Source organism: Melospiza melodia, chromosome 14 (genome assembly GCF_035770615.1).
Source record: "Melospiza melodia melodia isolate bMelMel2 chromosome 14, bMelMel2.pri, whole genome shotgun sequence".
In the NCBI taxonomy this organism is placed as follows: Eukaryota; Metazoa; Chordata; class Aves; order Passeriformes; family Passerellidae; genus Melospiza; species Melospiza melodia.
The window spans coordinates 17,726,222-17,751,377 of NC_086207.1; the positions used below are offsets into that span (position 1 = coordinate 17,726,222).

The following is a 25,156-nucleotide window of genomic DNA, read 5'->3' on the forward strand; positions in this document are numbered from 1 at the left end:
CTGTGACTGCTTCCTTTATTTGCAGGAAAGTTCAAGTGTAAATATTTTCTAATTAAATTATCCTTTTCATTAAGAAAGATTAAAGCTGCTTTAGAATGGCTTATGATAATCTGGTTAAAGCTGTCCAATGAATGCTGAATAAAACAGTGCATCCATAGAAGCTTTTTTCTTTCTTTTCATTCTGGATAATTCTTTTCATTCTGATTAGAATATACACTACTGGCTTCTCTGGGAATTCCCTTTATTTACTTCTGATACCTCTGTTCAAAAGCCAAGTCCCTCAGTAATAAGAAATCTAAACATTAAGGATGTGCCTTCACTGCAGATGGTTCAATTCAGGATTGTTGCAGTCTGAAACAATCAGAAAAGGTGAATGTACAGAACAGGAGATCAAACACATCCTGACTTTATCCCCTCCCACTTTATCTGCTCTGTGTCTGCTCTGATGATCCTTGACCCAGGTGTGCTGATGGAATTTACTATCTTGGCAGGAAACTAATGCAGCAGAGAGATTGTACTGGAGGGAAATAAACCCCTGCAGCTGTGTGATAAACCACCCCAGCTGGGGTGACCTGCTGGAGGCAGCTCTGGAGTCCTGCTGGACAATGAGCTCTCCACGACCAGCAGTGCCCTGGTGACCCAGAGTGCCAACAGGACCCTGGGGTGCATTGGGAAGAGCATTTTCAGCAGGTCAGGGAGTGATGCTGCCTCTCTGCTCAAGCCTCTGAGGCACCTCTGGGCTGCTGTGTCCAGCTCTGGATCCTCAGGACAGGGAGCTCCTGGAGCAGGTCCAGCAGAGGCTGCGGAGCTGAGGAAGGGCCCGGAGCATTTCTGTGCCCAGGAAAGGCTGAGGGAGCTGGGGCTGCTCAGCCTGGAGAGTCCCTGGGTGTCCCTGGCTGCAGGGACAGGCTCTGACCAGAGGAATGGGCAGGGACCGAGCCAGGAATTGCCCCTGCACCAGAGGCACAACTCTGCCCCAGGCAGTGCCTGAGCCCTGGGACAAATCTTCCAGATGTTTCCATGCCTCTCCTCCTGCTGTTACCCATCCTAGCCAGACTCAGCTACCAGAGACAGGTCAGCACAGGTTTGGTCTCTCTTTCTCCTTGTAAATCTACAAAGCAGGCTTAGTGCTGCTGCAGCAGCAGAAAGCAACCTAGCAGGAAAATGGAAAATATCCATTAATTCATGTGCTGCAACAAAAAATCATGCTTGAAATGTCTGTTTAAAAAGATGGGAACAGAGAACATGGAGTTCACTATTACTAATCTTAATAAAGGACATTCAATCCTGCAGAGGATGGGGAGTGGGACAGCTGCCTACCCTGCAAAAGGGTTGAATCTCCTGTAAAAAGGGGTTTAAATTTTAGGTGACAGCTATTTAGGTACACAAACCCATTTTCTTCTCTCAGTGATGTGGCTGACCTGCCCTTTTAGCAGATAAGTAGGAATAATGCTGGTCTAAAGAACTCAAACCAGACAGACCCCCAGTGCCCACAGAGAAAGAGCAGATACACACAAGGGAGTGTAAAAGTTGAGAATACAAGATTTGGAGACAGGTAAAATTTGCAGTGAAGTAAAAAAGGTGGCTGAGCTTGCCAGTCACGGGACTCTGAATCACAGACCTGTTACAACAGTGCCTAAGAGAACCAGGGAATTTCTGTCTTGAAAACTCAGAAGTTTTCCAGCAAAATATTTTTACAACAAAAGCCCCATGTCTTGTTTTAAAGAGACTGCATAATACTCATGACTCATCAGACCCCATTAGTAATGTGGAAAATGGAAATAAATCCCATAAAGCAAAACCATAAGCTAATAAGTGCTGATAGACTTCAAAGGGATCCCTTGTAAAACAAAATGTCCAACTATAAAGTAAAAGTGGCGACTGCACAAAAAAGGATTCATCAATATATTGTCTAACAGCCATAGTCATCATCATAAATTAGATGGCTTTTTTTTAAAGTTTCATTTTTTATTTAAACTGTAAAACTGTAAGAAAAAGGTGCAACACCCTCAATTTAAGTTGCTGCAACACTATTTTTACCTACCTGTCACCACAATTTTCAGATACAATTTCAGAGGGGAGCTGCTGTTTGCATAATCCATTCAAATACTTAATAATAAAAGCACTGGAATAAAACTACTTAAGATTTAATTATTATTTTAACTACAATGCTTTGTCAAGGGTGGAACTCCACTACTTTCAGTGATCTAATTTTCCCTCTGTACTAAGTGTGCCCAAGATTTAAGTTCTCATTATCTGTAATCGAATTGGGTACAGAAAAAATAAAGGACATTAGGATTAAATAAAACTTAAATAAATCCATATGAACCTTGAGATAAGCTGAAAGTTTGCAAAGGAACTGGAAAGCAAAAGCACAATAAAGACAAAGATAAAACTGTTTGTTTTGTTACAATCAACAAATGAAGGCAAACTACCCAACCATTAATTAATTAATTAAGGTGCCCATATATGTAAATACCTGAATTTATTGCTGCTACCTGCTGCTACCCAGAAAATACCAACTAAATCTGAAATAGGATAAAATTTCAATTAGCAGCACCTTTACTTTTAATGTGGAATCAGCAAAATTGCCCAGGCAATGCGCTCTTCTCCACAAACAAAGCCACAAACAGAGGATTTGGGAAACAAAATGAATTTTACAAACATCAGTTGTTGTAATAATCCATACTGAAATGTCACTTTGAGGCTGTGTTCACACAGGAGGATCAGCACTACTGGAAAGGATAAAGAATGACATCAAAACACAGGCAAACAATTAAAAGCTCTTATGGAAAACGTGCAGTAAGGGGGAAGATTATCCCTATTTTTACTATTTCACAAAACAGATCAATTAGGAAGGTATTTAACAGAACCACTTGTACCTGGAAACCCTGCAGCTGTTTTCCCCCGCAAATTAAATCAGCACTGAAGGCTGGACTATGCTCTCTGGCACATTCATATCTCTAAACCCTTTCAGTTTCCAAAGCAGAGCAGCGAATCCAAAGTGCCCGTGGAGCAGAGCAGCTAAACCCTGCCTCGTGCTGTGCTGTGGGATTGTCTGGCAGAGCATCAGCCGGGCTGGCCAAACCCTGAACAATGCCAGGGGTGGCATTCTCGTGACCAGGGACATTTTTTGGCACTCTTTGTCTCCCCAGGACTCACACAGAGGTTTGATTATCTGTGTGTGGCTCCTCCTATGTACCACATTTTTAGTCATAACTGATGATGATAAAGTTTTTCCTCAGCACATGGCTGTGTTCTCCTCCAGTGAGGAAAAGCTGAGAGAATTGGGAATGCTCAGCCTCATCGTGGCCTTCCAGTGCCTGAGGGGAGCTCACAGGAAAGATGAGGAGAGACTTTTCACAAGGGTCTGGAGGAACAGGACAAGGGGGAATGGCTTCAAACTGAAATAGAGTAGGGCTAGATTGGATATCAGGAAAAAATCCTTCCCTGTGAGGGTGCCCAGAGAAGCTGTGGCTGCCCCTGGTCCCTGGAAGTGTCCAAGGCCAGGTTGGACAGGGTCTGGAGTACCCTGGTTTAGTGGAACGTGTTCCTCCCTGCCCACAGCAAATTTTTTGCCATCTCTGATCAGATGGAACCATCTGCCAGGTCACACTCTAAAGTTTAATACTAATATTAACAGGGGGGAATAAACTGGGGCTTCAGAATAAGTGAGAGTGGCCTGCCTTAACAAAATAATTACAGTCAAAACCTGCACAAAGTCTGATCAACAATTTTGGTACAAAGGCTACATTTAGATTTTCCACAGAACCAGCAATAACAGAAGACTTTAAACCTTGTTTAAAGGTTAACAGCAGCAGTTGCAACAATTGTACAAAATGCAGATTCAGGAGTTGTCAGGAGTTCAACTCTCTGCTGGTCCTTTACAAAGTTTGTCTTTTAAACATCTCATTTGAAGGTCACGCAACCACTTTTCAAACCAAAGCAACAGTGAGAAGAGTAGCAATGACTATTTAATTTATTTCACTCAATTTTGAACAACCCAGATATTTGATAACTTATTTTACATTGTGTTGCATGGCTGAACAATACAGATGGACAAATGATCTGGGAAATTCTGGGCAACTTAAATTCATGGAGCAGGGCACAAATGATGAAATGCAGCTTTGCCACCTTCCTTGGAACCATTTTATTTTCTTATGTTATTGACACCCTGTATTTTAACCTAAGCCTTGAAAAACTCCACTCCAAAATTACGAATTTTTGTCAGTTTCTTTACATACAGTATCAGCTAGAACTGGGACTAGAGGGACAGAAAAGGAAATTTCATGATGATGTAAGTGTGAATTCTACTAAAGAGAATTTCACATCCAAAAGCAGGGCAGATATAATTGTGATAATGCTCACTGTGACATTTGACTTCTTGGTGCCCAGCTCCCAAACTGCCACCTCCTGCTACAAAGCACGGGATGAGCTGAGTAATCCAGCTTAAAACAGAATTCCAACCAGCCTGAACAAATGCTGAAAGAAAGGTGTAACTTTTGTGCTGTCCTTTACCAGGACTTAGACCCACAAGTTCTGGTGAGGGAACAGTGCTCAGGTCAGATAATGATTCACAAAATCTTCTGGAGACATCTAGGAACTATTTTTTTAAAGAACAAGAGTGAGGCTTTTCCCTGAAAACCCAGTAAAAATAGAAGATACCAGCAGAACCTCTGTTTTCACAGAATCCTTTAGAATAAGAATAGCTCAAAAGTTAGAGCCAGGTGCTGCTGATATTTCATGTGCACTGGGAGAGACAAAAATAAGATTTGAGACACTTAAGCCCCTACATCTCCATTCTTTAAAGCAGTGCCTTAACAATTTGATGTCCAGCTGTCAGTGCCTTGTTCTGGGAAACGAGAGGCAGCCTGGAAATCCTGAGGTAGAGAAAAGTACCTGCTGCTAGAAAATGGGGAGAACAGATTCTCTTCTTCCTTCTCTTTGTAAATCAAAGTGCCCACAGCTGCTTGTTTTTGCAGAGCTGAGTTCTTCTGAAGCATGACCCTTGCCACTTTGATAGAGAAATACTCCAGAGTCCTGTAGGCCTCTTTATTCCTCAAGTAACACATTGTTCCCTTTTTGGGGCTCCTTTGTCTGAACAAACTCAAGATTTTTCTTTTCCAATGATTAATTTTCCACAATACCCACCCAAAGGGCTGTTATGTTGGCTTAGGAGAAAAGACAGGAAATAAACCTCCCTCTGATTAGGAAAAAGTGACCTGTTCTACTTTAAAACCACAGAACATTGGCAAAGCAACAGCAGAAAGGCAAATCCATGTTTTAATTGCTCTGGCAAAGAAAGGAACACAAGGCCTTCTCCAGGGATGTCACTCATGGCAGTTAATTAGTTCAAATGGGAAGAACTAATAGACTTTCTGGGGAAAAAAGCACTTTTGTGTGGTGGCAAAGAGCACATGTGAGACTTATCAGGGTCTGTAAGCAGTGGGATTCCTCTATTTGCAGGACATTTGCTGCCACAGTTTGGAATAAGCAGCACAGATGATGACTGGGAGTCTGATGCAATGTACTCACACCAAATGCTAAAAACACTTGCCAAGTTTTTCTTACTCAAGGCACCTTCCACCAATAAAATGCCTATTTAAATCACCAGGGGGAAAAAAAAATTGCCTGCACTGTGATTTTTCCTACTGCAGTCCTAAATGGAATGCTGGAGAAGGCAAAGCATGGCAACACTACAAGACGCTTGGTTTTTCTCTTTTTTTTTTTTTTTTTTTTTTTGCTTATAAATGTACATCCCACTTGTAGCCTAGCAACAAAAGCAGCAGCCAGGGTGAGACGAGCCTGCTGCTGGGGCTCTCTCCTCAAAACAGGAGCCATCTTTGGCGTGTAACTTGACCAGAGATTTCATCATTCTGCATTAAAGCCAGCTCCAGATGTTAGAGGTACCTGCAGCCAGCTCAGCTCTGTCAGCTTTGCTTTGCCACCTCCTCTCCTCTGCACGAGGCACGTCCAGAGACGCTGCATGTGTTCAGCTCATCTCCACATTCAGGAGAATAAACCTCCTTTGCTAACCAAGGTTAGTGCAACCTCTCACTTCAGTGCTGACTGCTGCAAGCTTGTTTCTGCTCCTTGTGTTTTAACCCCCACCAATAAACTGCAGTAGCTTTGGCTCTACCCTAGGTGTGTTCATGGCTCTCTTATGTACTTTTCACTATTTCATTTATCTTTTTCTATCCAGGTGATATTTCAATTGCACATTGGTACAAAGCCAATCTTCACCCCGCCCAGTAGTATAAATAATATAGATTATTTATAATTCAATAAATTAAAAAACTATTAATACTCATATTTAAAATTCTGTCTCTGACTGCTAGGTGTCTGACCTTGGAGTTATCTGGCGATTTCCTCCCCTGGAAGTGATGATCCCGCAGCGGGGAGCCTTGTCTCTTGCAGGCCTGGAATCGGTGCCACTGTCACGCAATCCCTGTGACACAGACAGCGCTGCTCAGGGGACAGGGACAGGTTTTGGGAGCTGGTACGTGTGCAGGGAGGAGGAGGCTGTGACAGACAGCCCCACACTGCCAGCATCCAGCTCCCACAGGGACAGGGTGGCACATGGGGCTGGGAGCCTGGGGAAGGGACAGGGGTGACACACAGAGCTAGGCCCTGATGGATGCAGGGGATGACACACGGGGCTGGAGCTTTGTGGAGGGGACAGGGTGACAAAACAGATCAGGGGCTCTGCAGGGTAACGGAGGTGGGGCTGGTTTTTGTGGAGGGGCCTGGGGTGACAGACGGGGCTGGGTCCCTGTGGAGGGTTTGGGGTGACAGACGGGGCTGTTTTTTGTGGAGGGGCCTGGGGTGACAGAGGAGGCTGGGTCCCTGTGGAGGGGCCTGGGGTGATGGGGCTGGATCCCTGTGGAGGGGCCTGGGGTGACAAATGGGGCTGGATCCCTGTGGAGGGGCCTGGGGTGACAGACGGGGCTGGGTCCCTGTGGAGGGAGGAGAGCTCACAAACAGATCAGGGCCTCTGCAGGGCTAACAGAGGTGACAGATTGGGCTGGGCTTCTGCGGAGGAGCCGAGGCGACACTGAGGGGGCCTGCTCCCCTGTGAAGGGGACAGAGCAACACGGGGCGCTGGGTCCCTGTGGAGGGACTGAGGTGGCAGATGGAGCTGGGTCCCTGCCTGGTCAGCACAGTACACAGCACTTAGGAGCGCCACCGGCTCCTCCGCCCGTCCCCGGCCGCAGCCCATCCGCGCGGGGACTGCCCGGCCCCGGCCCCGCTACTCACCCGGCCCCGGCCCCGCGCCGCTCTGGCCCCGCTGCCCGGAAGAGCCTCGCTCGCTCGGCGCGGCGGGCGAGGGGCCGGGAGCCGCCGGGGCCGCCTGGCTCCGCCTCGCTCCGCCCCGCCGGGGCCGGGCCGGGCCGGGCAGGGCCGTGCGGGCAGCGCTTGGGGCCGCCCGCGCCTCCTTCAGCCCCGCTGCCCTGAAGGCCCGGGGGTGGATCGTGTTTCTCGCACAGTTACTGCTGTTAATTATTTAATGGAATATTTAATGGAATTTAATGGAATGGCGGGGACCCGCTGGGATCGGCAGGGTCCCACTGCTGACCCCCCACAGCCCCACCAAGCCCACCGTGTGCCGAGAGCGTTTGCCAAACAAACGCTCCTTGAGAGGTCTCTAGGGATTCTCTGTAGAACCCAGCCACCCTCTGAGTAAAGAACCTTTTCCTGATTTTCTCCCCTGACACAGCTCCAGCGACTCTCTCGAGTCTATCACTGGTCACAGAGGGCAGAGATCGGTGCTGCTCTTCCTGAGGAAGCTGCAGCCCATAAAATCACAGAATCACAGAATCACGGACTGTTCTGAATTTATGGGACCCTGGAGGACCATCGACTCCAATCCCTCAGTACAGCCCCGAATGGCCCATACAGGGACTGCGGTGAGGTCTCCCGTCAATCTCCTCCAGGCTGCACTGGACTGGGTTTCTTGTTTCAGGGTTAGTACCACAAACCCAAGCCACACGAAGCCCCCAAACCTGACGATGAGGGACAATAAATTGCCACATGTGAGGACAGCACAGCTCAGGAGGCTGCTGTGAAGGGCGCTCAAGTACGAGGCTTGTCACAGTGCCCGCACCTGAGGGAGGAGATAAAAACTCCATTAGCAGCCAGATAAGGAACATCCACATGTCACTGTCACCCCCTGCTCACAACATCCCTTCCCCAGCCCTGGTGTGTGCTGTGGGCACTGGGAATGCAGCAGCTCTCAGGGCAGGACGTGTCTTCATCTCTATTTCAGCAATTCAGAGCTGCTGGCACCCAGAAATGATGCTCTGGATGCAGCTGTGGAGGAGGAAACCTGCACAGGGACAAATGGTGGCCTCCGCACTGCCATTTTCCTTCTTCCTGTTATTCCCAGAATGGCTGGGCTGCTGTGACAGTGGAAACACTTTGAAACTTCAGACCTTCTGGTTTGTTTTTTTACTTCCTGTGAGGTTCACATCAGTCCTGTGCAACGTGGAGGAGTGGCAGCTGTGCGAGCAGAGCAATCCTGCTCTTCAGCTTATTGCAGGACACTGAATGGGAATTTTATGTTAAAAAGCCATGACTTTACCCAGGTCTCAAGTGTTTGTGGAGTTGCACTTATTGAAGAAAGCTTTGCTGTTAATACTCAACTTCTATGAAATTATATATATCTATTTCATAAAATAGAATTGTGTAGGCTGGAGTTTGTTTTCAGTTTTTAACTGAAAGCCAGCTCAGTTCATGATTTTTAATAAAAAATTAAGAGTCAACTTTCATTCTGACACAGCCATATCCAATCTCAGATGTCTCCTGTTCTATTTCCCCTGTGGCTCCACAACTTAAATCTTAGAGATATAAATATGTCAATTGCAGCTGCAAATATACCAAGTGAGAGTCCATCATGAAAAAATAAAAATTGGCACTGATATCCTTGCACTGCACAATGAAATTTGTGCACAATTCATATATTTTCCTGTTAATGTCTAATTATTTTTAATCTTGTTGGTTGGCTCCCAGTCTCCATGACCAGTGACAGATCCAACACTGATACATCTGTGGTGGTATCAGGCCATAACATTTGTTGCTAAAAAACATGGCAATGACTGAACAGGAAAAACACCTTGTTCAGGAAATGGAAACAGCTGGATGTTGTGCAGAGAAATAAATTTGTTATTGTTGGGTATAACTGGGATTGTTTTGTATGGTTTGCATTCTGAGGACTGATGTGTTCTGCCTGTAATAATTTCCTTGTATCCCAAAGACGCAAACTTATAAATCTGATTTAAAACCACATGTGGACTTTTCTTCATGTCACAATTGAAATTCTGCTTGCAGAGTATTTAATGTGGATATATGAATGCCTAAATTCTTTCTCTGAGTCACTATATGCAAAGCTGCAAGAGTTAATAGTTTGCTGTGTGCTCAGTGCAGATGGTTTTGAGCAGCCACATAACTTCTCTTTCACTGGACGAGTCATTTCTCCCATTGCTGAGTAACAAATCTGATATTTTGCCATGAATCCTGAGAAGCTCAAGATGGCTCTGAGCAATCACCAGCAGCTACTCATGAGCTACAAACTGAAAGGCAAATGGGTGAATATGTGTAGTCACAGAGAATATCTGACCTCTATGTCTTTCTTCATCTGCACTAATTTTCACACGAAAAAAGTTTTTGTCTCCACTAAAAATGTATGTATGGATTAATGAAATAAACCCTACCCCAGCTCCTTTTGAAGCATTCCTTGCAGTTGCCTCATTTCCCAAGGGATATATTAATAAATCCTGCAAACTCCCATGTACATTTGTTGAACTAGGGATGAATTTGACCATCTGCATGTTTCCACCTGGAAGAATTCCCAGACTATTACAGGGCAAATTCTTCTCTACACTGACCAGAAAAGGAGGATTTCTGTTCCTCCAAAATTACTGCCTCATCTAAGAAACAAGCTTTATTGTATTTGCTTTCTTGTATTCCTAAATGAACACTGATATATTTTATGTTTTTTTCTCCATTTCAAATTAGCCCTGAGAATCAACTGAGTAAATGAAGAGCAGCTGCACATGCTTTTATGAACAGAAGTGCCCAGTAAGTGGCACTGCAGGACCAGGAATTTCAAACCCCGGGTTGAAAACAGTGCAGAATGAAGGGAAATGTGTGAGGTGTCAAGACTTCTCTGTTCCATGTAGTGGGGAATGATGTGATGATGTTCCCAAAGGCACATGCAGGGATCTGGGCTGTTTTCAGCAGCTGGATCAGGAATATGTCAGGAGCTGGCCTTGGCACCAAGCTGGCTGTTATCAGGGCTTTGCCAGAAGAAAGCAGCAGCATTTCTGGGAATGATTCATTAGCACTCGATGGGAGAATGCTGGGCAAGGTGAACCACGTATATCCAGCATTTCCTGTGCTTTCCTGACATAAAATACATTAATTTTATGTAGAAGATCCAAACTTCAGACTGGGGCATTGGTACACATTGAGAGAGTTCAAGGATTGTTTTTGTAAATGAGCCAGTGATTTCTGTGAGTCTGTGGCAGTGCATCAAAAACCACCACCCTGTCTTCCCAGTCTCAGCTGATAGGGAATAAACGATTATCTTGGGAAATTTGATCAAACAGGCAAGTAACACAACATTCCTTGGCAATATAAATTGTAATGAAACTCTTATATAAGCTGATAGAGTGTTACTTACAAAATCACTTAAATGTTTTGGCTCCATCTGCAATATTTGAACTCAGTTCCAGGTTACTCATGCTCTACTGTGCCAAGCTAAATTAATGCATACTCAATTTTCCTCTTTCTCTAGATGCACAGTAATATTGGATAAGAATGGAAGGGAATGAAGATGAAGAGCCAATCTGCATTTAGAAGGGACATAAAGCTGTGTTTAAAGGGATAAACCAGCCTTTCAAAGGGATTAGGAAGCCATTTCCTCTATGATGTGGCTATTTAATAAATGTCTCATGTGGGATCATTGCTGCCATGAAAGATCCATGCCAGCTCTCACAGCTCCTTCAAACAGACCTGACAATTTTTTTTCATCAGCATCTAGGGACCAGATATTGATTAATCCTTTCACTTTCACCTCCTGAGCCTTTCTTGTGGCTTTATTAAATAGTTAAAAATATGCGAACAAGGTATGTCAGCACACCAATGACAAAATCTGTCATGTATGACAAAACAGGACACCAGAGGACAAGTGGGCACATCACAACATGCAGATACACAACCAATATGGAAAAACCCTTGACACTGGGCCACAACTGAAAGCTGACAGAAGTGCCTAGAGAGAAGTGAGAGATTCATAGAGGCAGGAAATTCCTGGAAAGGTACGGAAATGTCTAGAAAAAACACAGAAAAGTCCAGGAAAACTACAGGGAACTCATAGAAAAATGATGGGAAATCCTTAGAAAGGAAAATTGGATTCTTAGAAAACTGTGGAAGAACCCCAGGAAAGCAAAATGTGAGTTCTGAAAAAATTTCCTACAAAATCCCAGGCAGCTGGAGGGAATTTTGTATGAAGTGAGGAGGAATTGCTATAAGGCAGTGGAGAAATCCTAGAAGGAAATGCACAGCTCTTAGAAAGCTGTGGGAGATTTCTAGAGAGCAGAAGGGAAATTTTGGAAAGCAGAGGGGAATTCCCATAAATAGTACACAATTACTGGAAAGCATCAGGGAACTTTCTACTGACATGGGACTTGTAACTTATAGCCTCTCCTAAATGGAGAGGGCTGGTTTGATGGACTGAGAAGCAGCTCTGGATGCCTGTCTTGGTGGAGCTGAGCCCTGATGAGCTTTGTGGGAAGGGAGCAGGAAGAACTGGCTGCCTTGGAAGGCCCCTGACCTTGGGACAGATGTTGACAAGTGGATGATGAAGCTCAGGGAACGTTTCCAGCCTGGGAAAGTACAGCCTGTTAGAGACTGTCTCAGCAACAGGGCAGGGAAAGGCCAAGGACATCAAAGCAGGATGCAAGGAGGGAGAAGTTACTCATGTTAGGGGGAAGAAAGAGTTCTGCCTGATGTGGTGGGCCTGGCAGAAAGGCTGGGACAGGATAACAGATCCAGGTGAACAAGGGTGAGAGTGGATTTGGGATAACATCATCGTTTGGGGCAGTTGGATCACAGGGTTTTTCAAAAGTGTGAATGGAAGTTACATCAGGAGGAGTGAAGCAGCCCAAGGCTTAGACTTTGGTACAGATTTTTGTGTTTGGAGTATTGTTCCAGTGTTTTATTGAGCTTGGTAGGATGTCTCTGACTGCTGTCAAGCCCAGATTATGTGGTTTGACTTTGACAAGGAGCCTTGGAGAGGAGTTTAATCCCAGAACCTGAAGGTGGAACTGCAACATCGCAACAACAGCAGGGCTGTGTGGGGAGCTGCAGGTGGAAAATGCTGCCTGAGACAGCAGAGCTGCAGGACTGGCACATTTGGAGTGGTCTGCTCCTTGCTGGATTGACCCTTTGTGCTGTGGCTGGACCTGCTGTGCTCTGTGGGCACCTGGCTGCGCTCCTGTGGCTCCTGTGGTGCAGCTCTGAAATGATGGTGACACTCTTCACTAGGAGTGAGAAGTAATGCTTCTAATTTTTTGGTAAGTATTAGTTTAGTTATCTTTAATTCAAGGATTTGTAGCCTGCCAGTGGCAGGGCTGTGGAGCCTGACCACGCTGGATGTGTAATAATGTGAATTTAATAACCAAATGTAAAGCAAACTACTGTCTACTTGCTGTGGGTACCAAGCACACACTTCATCATCACGTCCTGCACCAGAAAACCAACAAATCTGCTGTTAAATCGTTCTGTTAAACATTTCTCCATCCATCAATCAGGGGCTGGGCTGGAATATGGGTAAGGATCTATTTGATGCTGGCACACAGCTCAGGAGTAAATCTGTAAGAGCAGCTTAGGAGGGAGAGTGCCACCTACCAAGCCATCTGCTGAGAAAATGGTATTATCTGCAGTCTCATCCACTGCTGCTAGCAATCACTGTCACACTCATTGGTGAAGAGTTTTGCTGCTAATATATCTATTTGTATTCTTTTTCTCCATCCCCTCAGAGTTAATTATTCCTCAGATTAATTTCATTCTAATGAATCATTCGGTATCGCTGGCTTTATTTCATCTCTGAGATGCTAATTAATATGTCAAAGCCATCTTTACCATGAAAAGTGCTGTCATTTTCTCTGCGACTTTTCTTTTGATTCACATATTCAGGTTTGTTTTTTTTTTTTTTTTCTGAGGGCCTAAAATGTCCAGTGTGGAGTGAAAGAATTAAAGCTATATAGTAGTAAAAATATGCATATGCAAATAAAGCCTAAATTGAGAGGCAATGACCCACTCTGTATTTTTGTGCTGACTTACTACTTTATGAGCCATTTCACATAGTAGGCCCTTAGCAATCAGCTAAAGCTTTTATATACATGGACTAGGATATAAAATTACAGGATTACATCCAGTCTCTACACTTGTCAGTGAAATGATCAGAAATTTTGAGGTATTTCACAATTTGTTGGTGTAGATTAGGTTTTAAAGAAAGAATCCTGTTAGTTTGCTGTGGATTCCCTGGCACCGTTCTGTGCCGCAGGGATGAGGCAGTTGGAGGATGCATTTTCCTTTCCTTGGAGCTCTCCTCTCAGCTATAATTTATTCTCATCATCCTCTGCAGTTTGGCTCTCTACCCACTCTGGAGGGAAGTGTTGGCAGGGCAGTAATCCCTCTCCTGCCCCGTATCTCTGGCAGATGGAAATCCCAGAAGGAAAAGGGGGGAAATTTTAGGTTTCCCTGCTTGAGTGATTTCCAGGGTGATTTAAGATCCAGTAAATGGCCTTTGGATTGGCAGAGCAGGTTGAGCTGCAAGAGGAAGGTCACTCCAAGTATTCCTTGTGGGAAAATTTTCCTTCTCTGATCCTGTGGGAGTGAGTGGGTGGAACTGGAAAAACCCCATAAAAAGTCACTGCATGAGCTCTGCAGATTGAATAACACAGTTTTTGGCAGCATCACACTGAGTTTAAATTACCCACAGCTCCTGGGGCTGGGCACTGTGCAGGTGACAGCTTCTGCTTGGACCCCTGGCAGCAGGTTTGGTGCTTCTCTTTCTTTCCTGTCTTCCTCATCTCTCCCAAAAGAGCCATTTTGTTGTAAAGTCTGGGAGGGTTCCAGCTGAAATCTGCTCTGGGGAGATGCAGAGAGGGATCACTGGGGAGGGGGGGAAAGGGGAGCAGAGCTTGAACAGGCTCTGAGCAGGAGAGGGCTGGGAGGGGAAGATGGAACAAGCAGAGGATGGTTTTCAGCACTCCTAAAGCCCGTGGGTGACTCGAGGCTGCCTTTTGAGAGGCTGCCTGATCTCCTGCAGAGCAGAAATCCTTTCTGCAGGTTCCATCTACTGTAGCCCAGGGCTGCACTTGGGCTCTCCAAGTGATGCATCTCTGCTGATGCATCAGTGCCTGAGAGGGGAGATGATTGCAGGGGAGCAGCAGTGCCTGGTCCTGCCCCCTGAGCACCCTGCACCAGTGCATGAGCTCCAGATCCCGGGGAGCAGCAAATAAAAGCAAATCCTTGCCTTTCATACCCTCCTGCACTACCCTGTGTGTCCAGCCTGAATGAGCCCCCTCAAATGAATAATTTAAATTCAGACTTTCATACATGGTGCTTCTCTCTGGGCTTTTTTTGATTTTCCTTTTCCCTGCCAGTGTTCAAATTTCCTCACATACTTCACCAGTGACCTGATGCCAAGGGATGCTCTGTGGCTGCCACTGGAAAAATAGTTCACAAGTCAACATGTGCTGATGTGCTTTTTGAGCACTGATGTCCTTTTTGAGATCAGCCCTGCTGAATCTGCCAGGCACTGAGGGCCAGCTGCAGTGACTATAATGTATAGTCAAAAAAACCCCAGTGCCCACACTCAAATACTGAATATTTAGGTCTCTTGTTGTCTGCCTTTGGGGACTAGAAATCATTTCTCTCACTGATCCTTTCTCCCTGCTGATGGATCTTTATCATTCAAGAGTGAGCTTGAGATCCTTGGAGATGTTAGCAGTGGTTTTTTGCTCTGTGATTTTGTAGTCACTACTGTGGTTTTCCTCATGGAATACACAACATTATATAAATTTAAACAACGTACTACACTGATCTTTAAAAGACTTCAGAGCTGTTTGGTTTCCAGGAACACTTGACTTTTCCAAGAAGGTTACATTGAGGCTAAATTTATTTCAGTTTATTAGTATAACCAGTTATTCACAAATCTGACAGCTCTTTTAGACAGTATTTTTGAGAATATGCCTCAGCTGATTTCTTGTTTAGTAAATTCCATTCTTGCAGACATGAAAAGTCCTCCTGAGGGTGATGTGAGTACAGTTTGTATCCACATACTACAATATATTTTGTAAATTCAGCTAAGCTTTCTCCATGTCTAGTGTGTGCACTATTTAGGTTAAAGAATGTCCATCTCTGAATGCAAGATCTGGGCTTTGTTCAGCTCAGACTTGGTCTTCCAGTAGCCAATTTCTGCTTGAATTAAGATTATTTGAATCAAAGGGCTACGCAGTGTTTATATTTTTAAGTCTTCATAAGGTCTTGTCCAACCAGCATCTCCTGGGAGGAGCAGGTGGGAATAGAGACACAAAATCTCTCCTTTGCTGCCCATTGCTTTGATTCCAGCAGCCAGTAGTGATTGAAAAACATTAAATAAAGTTAAGCAGCTGTTTTATGTGGGTACCCAGGGAGAATTTAACAAGCTCTGTGCTATTTTCTGAATCTCCAGGAAACACCTGCACCATCATCCTGTTGCTGAGAGTTTCAGGCGAGCTCAGAGCTGGACCAGAGCTGATTCTGCTCACACTGGCTGGGGACAGATTGGTCAGAGAGCATCAAAAGGAAAAATGACCCAACACTTGTGAAACTGTCTCCCAGAGTTGTGGCAAACTGCTGCCTAATCCCAGCATTAAATTTACCTAAATAATAATAGAGGTTTTAGTGGATTTCACTTTTGTTCCTCACCTGGGTATGGCTGTCAAGTCATGAAAGTTTTAAAAGCTCATAAATTAGCAGAAGTGACAAATGAGTTCAGCAGGGTGCCCTGGATGAACTGCTGGTGTTTGAAACTGCTGAAGGGGCTTTGCGGTCAGGGCTGAGCCAGACCTCACATTCACCCCTGGACTGGTCACACAGACTTAGGGGAGAGACAGGAGAGAGGCTCTGGCTTCTGAAACTGATGCTCGAATTGCCAGGAAAATAAGAAAATTGCTGTGAGAGCCTTACAAGCTGCTGTGAGTAGTGATCCAAAAGGATTCTTTAAATGTCAGATTCAAGTGAAAGCCTCACTCATATCAGCAGCATTAGGTTCTTCCAATGCTGAGCCCAGCCTCTCCCCCAGGAAAGGCCACTCCCTGGTAAAAACGAACTGAAAAGAAGAGTTCACTGGATGAGCTGATGAGCAGATGCTTGAGAGCAGACTTCTCTCTTCTCTGCAATGTGTACCTCAGTATTTCCCTCCAAAATGCCTCAAAAATTTTGCTTTTTGGGCGATTGCAAGTTGTGATTTCTCCTGGAATAATTTAGGATGGCTGTGGTTGAAAGTTGATTTAGAAGGGCCTCTGGAAGTTATTGCAAATAAAATTAAGTGTGTTCAGTGGCTTCTTCTGCAGGCAATGTTTCCTCCAGCCCAGGGTTTCTATGGAAAAGCAGGAACGTGCTGCCTTTCCAGCAAATACTTATCATGCACTAAACCTCACCTGTGTGGAGCTTTAAGAACAGGAGACAATAGAAAAAGGATCTTGAAAATAGAAAAAGAAAACTCACAGTGAGTTTCATTAGAGATCTCTATTACCAAACAGCACAGGATTCATTTTCTTGTCTATTTTCACCCTCCTCTGGGGATGAATGATGATTAAAGGACAGGATAATGAGCAGGGGGAGGGCGGGATGAGAACTTGGTGAGAAGCAGTTAAAATTTATAAAAAAAGAAAGAGAAGGGGAAAGGAAAACAAGTGTTTCAGTTAACTAGTCAAGGTTAGCTTAGCACTGTGTCTTATTATGAGAAATAGATGGCTCAAAAGGAACTTCACAAGTGCTGGACTCCACAGAATTTATGTTGACAACTTATTAAGAGTATTTGTTCTTCTAGTACAAATGTGATGTCTTTTATATTTATCTCCTGTTTTTTTTGGGGGTGAGATTCCTGTGCAAAGGCTGCAAACCAGCATGCTCATCTTTCCCTGCCTGTTGCAGCTAAGGTAAGCAAGGAAAGAATCTGTTTACCTTTGTAAACAGAACGATTTGAGTAACAACCGCTCCGGTTTTGGTGCTCACTACCGAGCGGGGCGGGGGAGTTTCCAAGAGGTTTTGGAGGTTTTGGGTGTGCTCGGACGGGCTTTCCGTGCCCTCGGGGCAGTGTTTGTGTCCCGCACGATGCACTCGGGAGCTACCGTGGCCTTTCCCCGCTCCCTGCCCGCAGGACGCGGCGGTGTCAGCCCGGGGCCGGGCTGGGAGCGCCGTGGGACGCTGTCCCCGCTCCGGGCCGGGCCGGCAGCGCCGTGGGACGCTGTCCCCGCTCCGGGCCGGGCCGGCAGCGCCGTGGGACGCTGTCCCCGCTCCGGGCCCGCCCGCTCCGCCCAGGAGAGGGAGCCCGGCGGCCGCGGCTGCGCCGGGAGCCGGGGGCTGCGCCAGGCGGGGGCGGCGCACGGAGCGCTGCCCCGGCCGAGCCCCCAGCCCCGGCCGCTGCCCCGCCGCGCCCAGAGCGGCTCCCGAGCGGGCTCCGCGCTCTCTCCGCTGCCCCGACGGCGCCGCCTCGCCCCGCGGCCCCTCCCGAGCATCGCCCGTCGCGGGGGAGCGGGGCCGGTACTCACGGTCCGCAGCAGCGCACCGGGCTCGGGCAAAGTAATCCCGGCTGCGCTAAACTCCGCGGGAGCCGCTCCCGAAACCCCGCTCTGCCTCCGGCCCCGGCTGCCCGGGACGCTGTTCCCCAGAAGAAGCGGCGCCCGACAGAAGATGTTAGAGGAGGCGAAGGGGGGTGGCTTTTTGCCCGCTGCGTGTCTCCATGCCTGTCATTCCCTTGTGTTAATCCTTTAGGAAGGAGTCGCCGGGCAGACAGAGCGTTCCTGGAGGGGCGATGCTGCCGAGCCCTGCCCCGGGCACAAGGAAGCAGCCGGGAGATGCGCGGCCCGGGGCGGGCAGCGGGAGAGTGTGAGGAGCTGCCTCCGCCTGCGCCTTTCCGAGAGGGAAACAGCATGGTGAGAGCTGGACCCGATCCCTGGAGCGCGGCCCCGCTGAGCGGGAGGTGGGATTATTCCGGAGTAGTTATGGAGAGCTATAACTTGGCAGCGGAGTGTTAAAGCGACTCGTTCCTGCTGGGAGAGGAACCCACTGCGGGTATCGCCGGCGTGGTGGCCGAGGGAAGGTCGCTCGGGTCCTTCTCCTCCTCCTCTCGCCTCTTTCTTCATCCGGCAAACGACCGAGGGAAAAACTGCTAATCGGCTCTTGCCAGCGTTGGGAATACCGTGCCTTTTGCTGGGATGATTTGCCCTGATGTGCCGCCTCAACGGGATGTACAAAGCGCGACTGGGACTGATCCGGCCGGCAAAGTTTGCAGAGTGATCGGCAGGGGCCGTGGGATGGAGGGAGCTGGGCACACACCAGCAGGGTCCGTCACGCACGGTCCGACAGCACAGACCTGCTGCTCCTCTGAAAAATAACTCCTGGTGGTCCAACTCTTACTTCTCCCCTGCCAGTTTGCACTTTCAGGGAAAAAAAAACCACATACACGATGCAATGCAGCGCTCCTGTGTTGGTTTTGTATATAAGATTTGCTATGCAATTCCAAAACTAAAAGAGGAGGAGAGACGGCCCTGCGTCCCAGAGCAAGCAGGGAATCAGAGGTGAAAGGTAGGAGCCAGCATTTCTTGTTTAAGTCAGACTAAATAACCTGAGCTACTTCTTGCTGAAAACCTTTAAAACACACCTACTGTATGTTTATTTATTTTGTCTTGGAAATGTAAAACAGTTTGAAACAAAGTGAAGGTTTGCTTTCTGATACTGCCAAGAAACAGAGTGAGAACTGGTGCATTTTGTAACAGGAATGTACTGAGGAGGAAGGATGGAGTGTTTCATCAGTGAGACATTTAGGGAACCAGGGAAAAGGCATCTTGTCTGATACGCTTCAGTAAATATGAAGGGCTGGTGCAGTGGACACTGGAAACACTCGATCAATACTCTATTGAAGTGGGAATAGATGCAAGCATGGAAAAGTGATTGCTTTGCTGTGTGTGGGGTGTGTTTGCAGAGGACGGCAGCAGAACATTCACAGGTGAGCTGTCTGAGTTAGGCTACTCCATGCAGGGGTGGTGCAGTGTGTTTCTGAAGGGATTGCTAAAAACCCTCTCTTTGTAGGGTGGACTGTGTTTGTGCATTTTCAGTTCCTGCCCACAGAGCTTTCAGGATGTTGTTAGGGTGATTCAAAGAGGGTGAGGTCTGTCTGGGGGCGAAGGGACTGTAGGAAAAGACCTTTGCTCTGTTTGGTGATGAGTAATTAATGGCCGTCTGATCTCTGTGATCTCTGCAAGGAGAGGAGTTGATGTCGTCATGAAAATCATGATATGATTTTCCCTCAGGAGAAACTATGACTTGGAACGACACCACTATGGACGGGGAAGGGCTGCTGGTGGAAAGGGACTCCTCTTCCTTTCGGATCCTCACGGGCTGCTTCCTCTCGCTGCTGATCCTCTCCACGCTGCTGGGGAACACGCTGGTCTGCGCAGCTGTCATTCGCTTTCGCCACCTCAGGTCCAAGGTCACCAACTTCTTTGTCATCTCCTTGGCCGTGTCAGATCTCTTAGTGGCAGTTTTGGTCATGCCTTGGAAAGCTGTGGCCGAGATCGCCGGTTTCTGGCCTTTTGGTTCATTTTGCAACATCTGGGTGGCCTTTGATATTATGTGCTCAACAGCCTCCATCTTAAACCTCTGTGTCATTAGTGTGGACAGATACTGGGCCATCTCCAGCCCGTTTAGGTACGAGAGGAAGATGACCCCCAAGGCAGCCTTCATCATGATCAGCGTGGCGTGGACTTTGTCCGTGCTGATCTCCTTCATCCCAGTGCAGCTCAACTGGCACAAGGCTACAACCACGAGCTTTTTGGACTTCAACGCCAGCTTAGAAGGTGTAACCATGGACAACTGTGATTCTAGCCTAAACAGGATGTATGCCATCTCCTCTTCTCTGATTAGCTTCTACATCCCCGTGGCCATCATGATAGTCACCTACACCAGGATATACCGGATTGCTCAGAAGCAAATCCGGCGCATCTCGGCTCTGGAGAGAGCAGCAGTGCATGCCAAGAACTGCCACAACCCGGGTGGCAACAGGAGCAGCATGGACTGCCAGCAGCCAGAGAGCAACTTCAAAATGTCCTTCAAGAGGGAAACCAAGGTGTTAAAGACCCTCTCAGTGATCATGGGGGTGTTTGTGTGCTGCTGGTTGCCATTTTTTGTGTTGAACTGCATGATTCCCTTCTGCGAGCCCACCCAGCCCTCCAAGGGGGCAGAGGCTTTCTGCATTAATTCCACCACCTTTGATGTTTTTATATGGTTTGGATGGGCCAATTCTTCCCTGAACCCCATCATCTATGCCTTCAACGCCGATTTCCGCAAGGCATTCTCCACCTTGCTGGGCTGCTACAGGCTCTGCCCCCTGGCTGGCAACGCCATCGAGACCGTCAGCATCAACAACAACGGGGCCGTGGTCTTCTCCAGCCAGCACGAGCCCAAAGGGTCCAGCCCCAAAGAGTCCAACCTGGTTTATCTGATCCCACACTCCATTATCTGCCCGGAAGAAGAACCCCTTAAAAAGGAAGACGAGGAGGGTGAACTGTCAAAGACCTTGGAGAAAATGTCTCCAGCACTGTCGGGTATCTTGGATTACGAAGCTGATGTTTCTTTGGAAAAGATCAATCCCATTACACAGAATGGGCAGCATAAAACCTGAACAGTAAGGTTTACTCAGCCAGACCTAATGGTGTATACTGTAATAATCTTTTTTGGGAAAAAAAAAAAAAGATATATGAGAATTTTGGTAAGAACCTAAGCTCTAAGGGAGAAAAATGCACATTTACACCAAGCCCAGAATTAATTTTCCTGGCATTCAGAGCAAATTTAACATTTCAAACAATATAAAGAAAAAGATACTGGAAATTGGTTATTAAAAAGGATGTTAAACTGTACTGTTCACCCTGAGGAAAATCTACAAATTTAGATACAGTGCAGTTACAAAGAAAATGTTGCTTCTTCTCTGTACAGAGAAACCAATTTCTAGGTAAAAGTGAGGCAAAAGATAACTGTTGAGTATTTAAAGATTAATGTTTACTAGAAGTTAAAAGATTGCTTTGTCTTGTGATAGTGGGTGTTAACAGGTCCTAATTAATGACTGAGGGATTGTAAAGGTAGGTAGATGCCTTCTTAAAATTATTTCTTAATTGAGCCTTATAATGAGAATGGTTATTTTTAAAGCTTTGGGAGGTAATATGTTGATACTGGTTTTATTTATTTATTGTTTTAAATTGATATTTTTCATATGTTATAACAGATCTAGCTTTATTTATGTTATTTAAGATGTTTAAATAATGGGTATTTTTGGAGTGTCATAACTGCATTTTGACCAGTCAACCAGTCAGCACTTTATTACAAGCTCTGATAGTCTGGAGAGCTGGTGAGGGGAATGGAGCAGTGTTAAGGAGCTCAGCAAGAAATGAAGGAATCAACAGAACTGATGCTGTGTGGAGTTGGTTTGCTTGTGGGCTTTTTTTATTTTTAAGTGGGATTTCTTTCAAAAGATAGGACCAGAGTTGACTGAGTTGCGAATTTTCTTCCCTTATAGAAATAAAAGAAATTGCTGCTATTTATTTTTAAAAAGTTTCATGTTACAGAGACTTTGCTAGAATGTCAAGTTTGTGGATCTGTAAATACCTTAAATATGACTACAACCTTAAGAAGGATCCAATTTGGGAAGGAAAGCTTCTTAGATAACAATTCTTAGTATATAGTGTTTTGTATTTATGTAAGATAAACAGCTTTCTCAGACTTTTCTTATTTCAAGTCTTGGATATCTTTTCTGAACAAACACACTGGGTTATAATGGCAGCTGGGAGGACATCACAGTTTAGAGATTGCCATGTCAATACTCCAATCTATAAAGGAATTGTGGCCTCATTACCATTTGGGATTAAAACATTTCTAAATCCGGCTGGAACTGCAGCCTCCATCTCAAAACCCTCCTGTGAACTCCAAAAAAGTTGCCAATGTTTAATTAAAAAAATCCTGCTACTTTGCCACTGTCCTTCCCTGCTGCTTTCCCTCTGTAATGCCAAAAGCAATCAGTGAGCATTAGCAACAGGAACGTTGGGTGTTAATATTCAGCAGCATTCAAAGGAATCCATTTCTTTTCTAAATGGGAGAAAATACCCTTTGGAGCAACTTTTTCGTAACATATATCAAAAGAAATGTGTTGTCAGGAAAAGAGAACTGAGAGGAAAAAAAAATTTAAAGTCTAACAAACTATATACATCCTGCATCAGGTCTGTGTATTTATGTATTGTGAATGTTTTCATAATTTTATTGCCTGTATGCTGCTTTCATACATATAATAAAATTATTTTGTGAACAGAAGGTCAAATAAAGCAATCTACATTGCATTTATTAAATACATGCTGGTTTTTGGCAGTTGTATTGGTTGTGTTAAAGGGAAGGTTCATTCCTTTATTTTCCCATTTGCCCTTTTTTGGGATCACACCCATGAGGCAGATGGGAATTTCTGTTAAAAGCAGAGGAAAACCTCCTCACTAGAGACCACTGAGCCCCTGCTCTAAACTAGGATTTGAAAGCAGTAAAAAAAAGCAATTTGGAAACAGCCACTCTCCGCTTTAAATGTGTAAAGCTTGCCCTACTGGTGACTTTTATTTAAAAGATTATTTTCTGCCTTGGAGTAACAGCATAGTGAATGGGCTCCTTGGGGAAAATGTCCTAATGCCTGATTTTTTTAGGGGGTACTTTTGAGGAATTAATTTCTTAAAAAGAGGAGGTTCTGTGGTTTCTTACTTATTCTCAAAACTCCCAGCAGTCTGATAGAAAAGCAAAATACAAAATATGATTTAAGGAGAGCGTGTAAAGCAAGGTGCTGTTTTTGCAGGAGTTCACAGGGGATGATTTGTGTTCTGTAATAAATGTTTGCTCTGTTTGACCAGGAGCTGTCACAGAACCTCTCTGCTTGCAGAAGGATCTGAGTTTCAGGGGGTTCTGTGAAGTTTGGTGAAGTGCTGCTGTTGCTGCTGGGAGCGTCCCCTAGGTATGAGAGGCTGGGGAGACACTTGGATGACTTTATTTTATTGCTTTATCTCTCATTTGATTTAACTAATTTTTGCTTCTGGCTCCTTTTCCTTCAATACATTTTCAAATAACATGAATTGGCCCTGATCCTCATTTACCAGCACACCCCATTTTTCCTTTGTTTTCTTCCCAGCAAGTGCCTCTACCTGTCCTCTCTGCCTTTCCTCCCATTACTCCAGGGCCTTTCTGTTGCCTTTTTGGGCTTTATTTGCCCCAATTACCCTTTGCTTGGAAGAAAGCCCAAATTAAAATCCTTCCCCTCAGCACAGCCAAGAGTCACCATCCCACACCCTGCTCCCAGAAATGCCTCCCTTACCTGCTGCAGAGCCTGGACACAGTGTCAGGGGTGGCTGGCAGGGACAGCAGCAGGCACCTGCTGCCTGCCTCTCTATTTATGTGCTGAATTAACTGCCCAAAGCTGCATTCCTTACCTGCTCTGTGCCTGCTCCCCAGCTGCTCAGAACCAGTGGTTTGCTGGAGCTGCTGGTCACAGCAATGTCAGGGGGCACCGCGGGGGCTGGAGCAGCGCCAGGAGTGCCTGCCTGGGCTCTGGGGCTGATAAGGTTTGGCTGAGCAGCCTGGGAGGATTGCTGCCTGTTCCTGTACCCTGGCAGGCAGCTGGCTGCTCTGGAACTCATTTCTGAGAGTTCTGCCTCCCCTGAGACAGCTTTGGCTGCTTTGGTGGAACCCCTCCCCAGGAAAGTCTTTTCTCACCTCGTGCTGCAGTGAGTGCTGGGCAGAGGCAGGGACACAGAGGGGCAGTGAGGTGCCAGGGCACTGGGATGTCACTGCTGCCACCAGGATGGTCCCCACGTCTACTCCAGGGCAGTCAGGCACTCTTCTCCCTGCCCTGCTCGTGCTTTTCTCCCTGCCTTGCTCACACTTTTCTCCCTGCCATGCTCATACTTTTCTCTCTGCCCTGCTCACGCTTTTCTCCCTGCCCTGTTCATGCTTTTTCCCTGTCATGCTCATGCTTTTCTCTATGCCTTGCTCGTGCTTTTCTCCTTGCTCGTGCTTTTCTCCTTGCTCTGCTCACACTCTTCTCCCTGCCCTGCTCACAGTTTTCTCCCTGCCCTGTTGATGCTTTTCTCCCTGCCTTGCTCACACTCTTCTCCCTGCCCTGCTCACAGTTTTCTCCCTGACCTGTTGATGCTTTTCTCCCTGCCTTGCTCACACTTTTCTCCCTGCCCTGTTGATGCTTTTCTCCCTGCCTTGCTAATACTTTTCCCCCTGCCCTGCTCACACTTTTCTCCCAGCCTTTCTCCCCTCCAGCGGCATTTCCTCTACAGAGTGCACCTTGCTCTGTCCCTTTCCCATGACAGGACACAAATGCAAGTTTACCCAGATAAACCAAGGAACCTTTTTTTCTGTTTATGCGTCCTCGTGACTGAAGTTATTTTTTCTGTTTGTGGATGGAAGAGGTTAATAATTCACCTGGTGGCCTTGATGAAGGAGCTGTTGGCAACAAATGAGCTGCAATCACCAGATTAAATCTGAATATATTTCTCCCCTTCCCTTGTCAAGAATTTTGTGCTGATTTGAGTTTCTAACTTAACAAAGCGTGCAAGATATAGAGGATAAATGAGGAAATGCTTTTCTGAGGTACAGCTATCATGACACAGTTATTGGGAGCCAATCCTGGATTTTTTCAAATCAATAGCTTTCAGAAGCAACCACATCTGATTGAAACCTCAAAAACCTGCTCTGATTTGTATCTTGAAAGGCAGATTATTCCAGCAATTGTTTTGGTCTCTGGTGTAATGAGAGCAAAGTGTGTTCCTAGAGATGAGCACGTGGCCTGTGTGGC

At 46.0% G+C, this 25,156-nt stretch overlaps 2 protein-coding genes across 4 annotated transcripts in view; one reads left to right on the forward strand and one right to left on the reverse strand.

The window, feature by feature from the left end:
• The window catches only part of SFXN1 (sideroflexin 1), a 38,346-nt gene extending 14,660 nt beyond the window's left edge, over positions 1-23,686 (reverse strand). The window contains exons 1-2 of one of the 3 annotated variants that reach the window (XM_063169029.1): positions 23,666-23,686; positions 6,348-6,448 (exon numbers count right to left, since the gene is read on the reverse strand). The gene's annotated coding sequence lies outside the window, so the exon portion shown is untranslated. Of the gene's footprint in view, positions 1-2,882; positions 3,013-6,347; positions 6,452-23,665 lie in introns of those variants that run through there. The other 2 variants (XR_010029498.1, XM_063169030.1) reach the window with 2 other exon arrangements.
• On the forward strand, positions 17,783-22,639 carry DRD1 (dopamine receptor D1). Its single transcript, XM_063169028.1, is given in 3 exon segments — positions 17,783-18,843; positions 18,846-18,861; positions 19,587-22,639. Coding segments are annotated over 3 exon segments (1,482 nt in total). The 5' UTR covers positions 17,783-18,747; the 3' UTR covers positions 20,957-22,639.
• Positions 23,687-25,156: the final 1,470 nt, after the last annotated feature.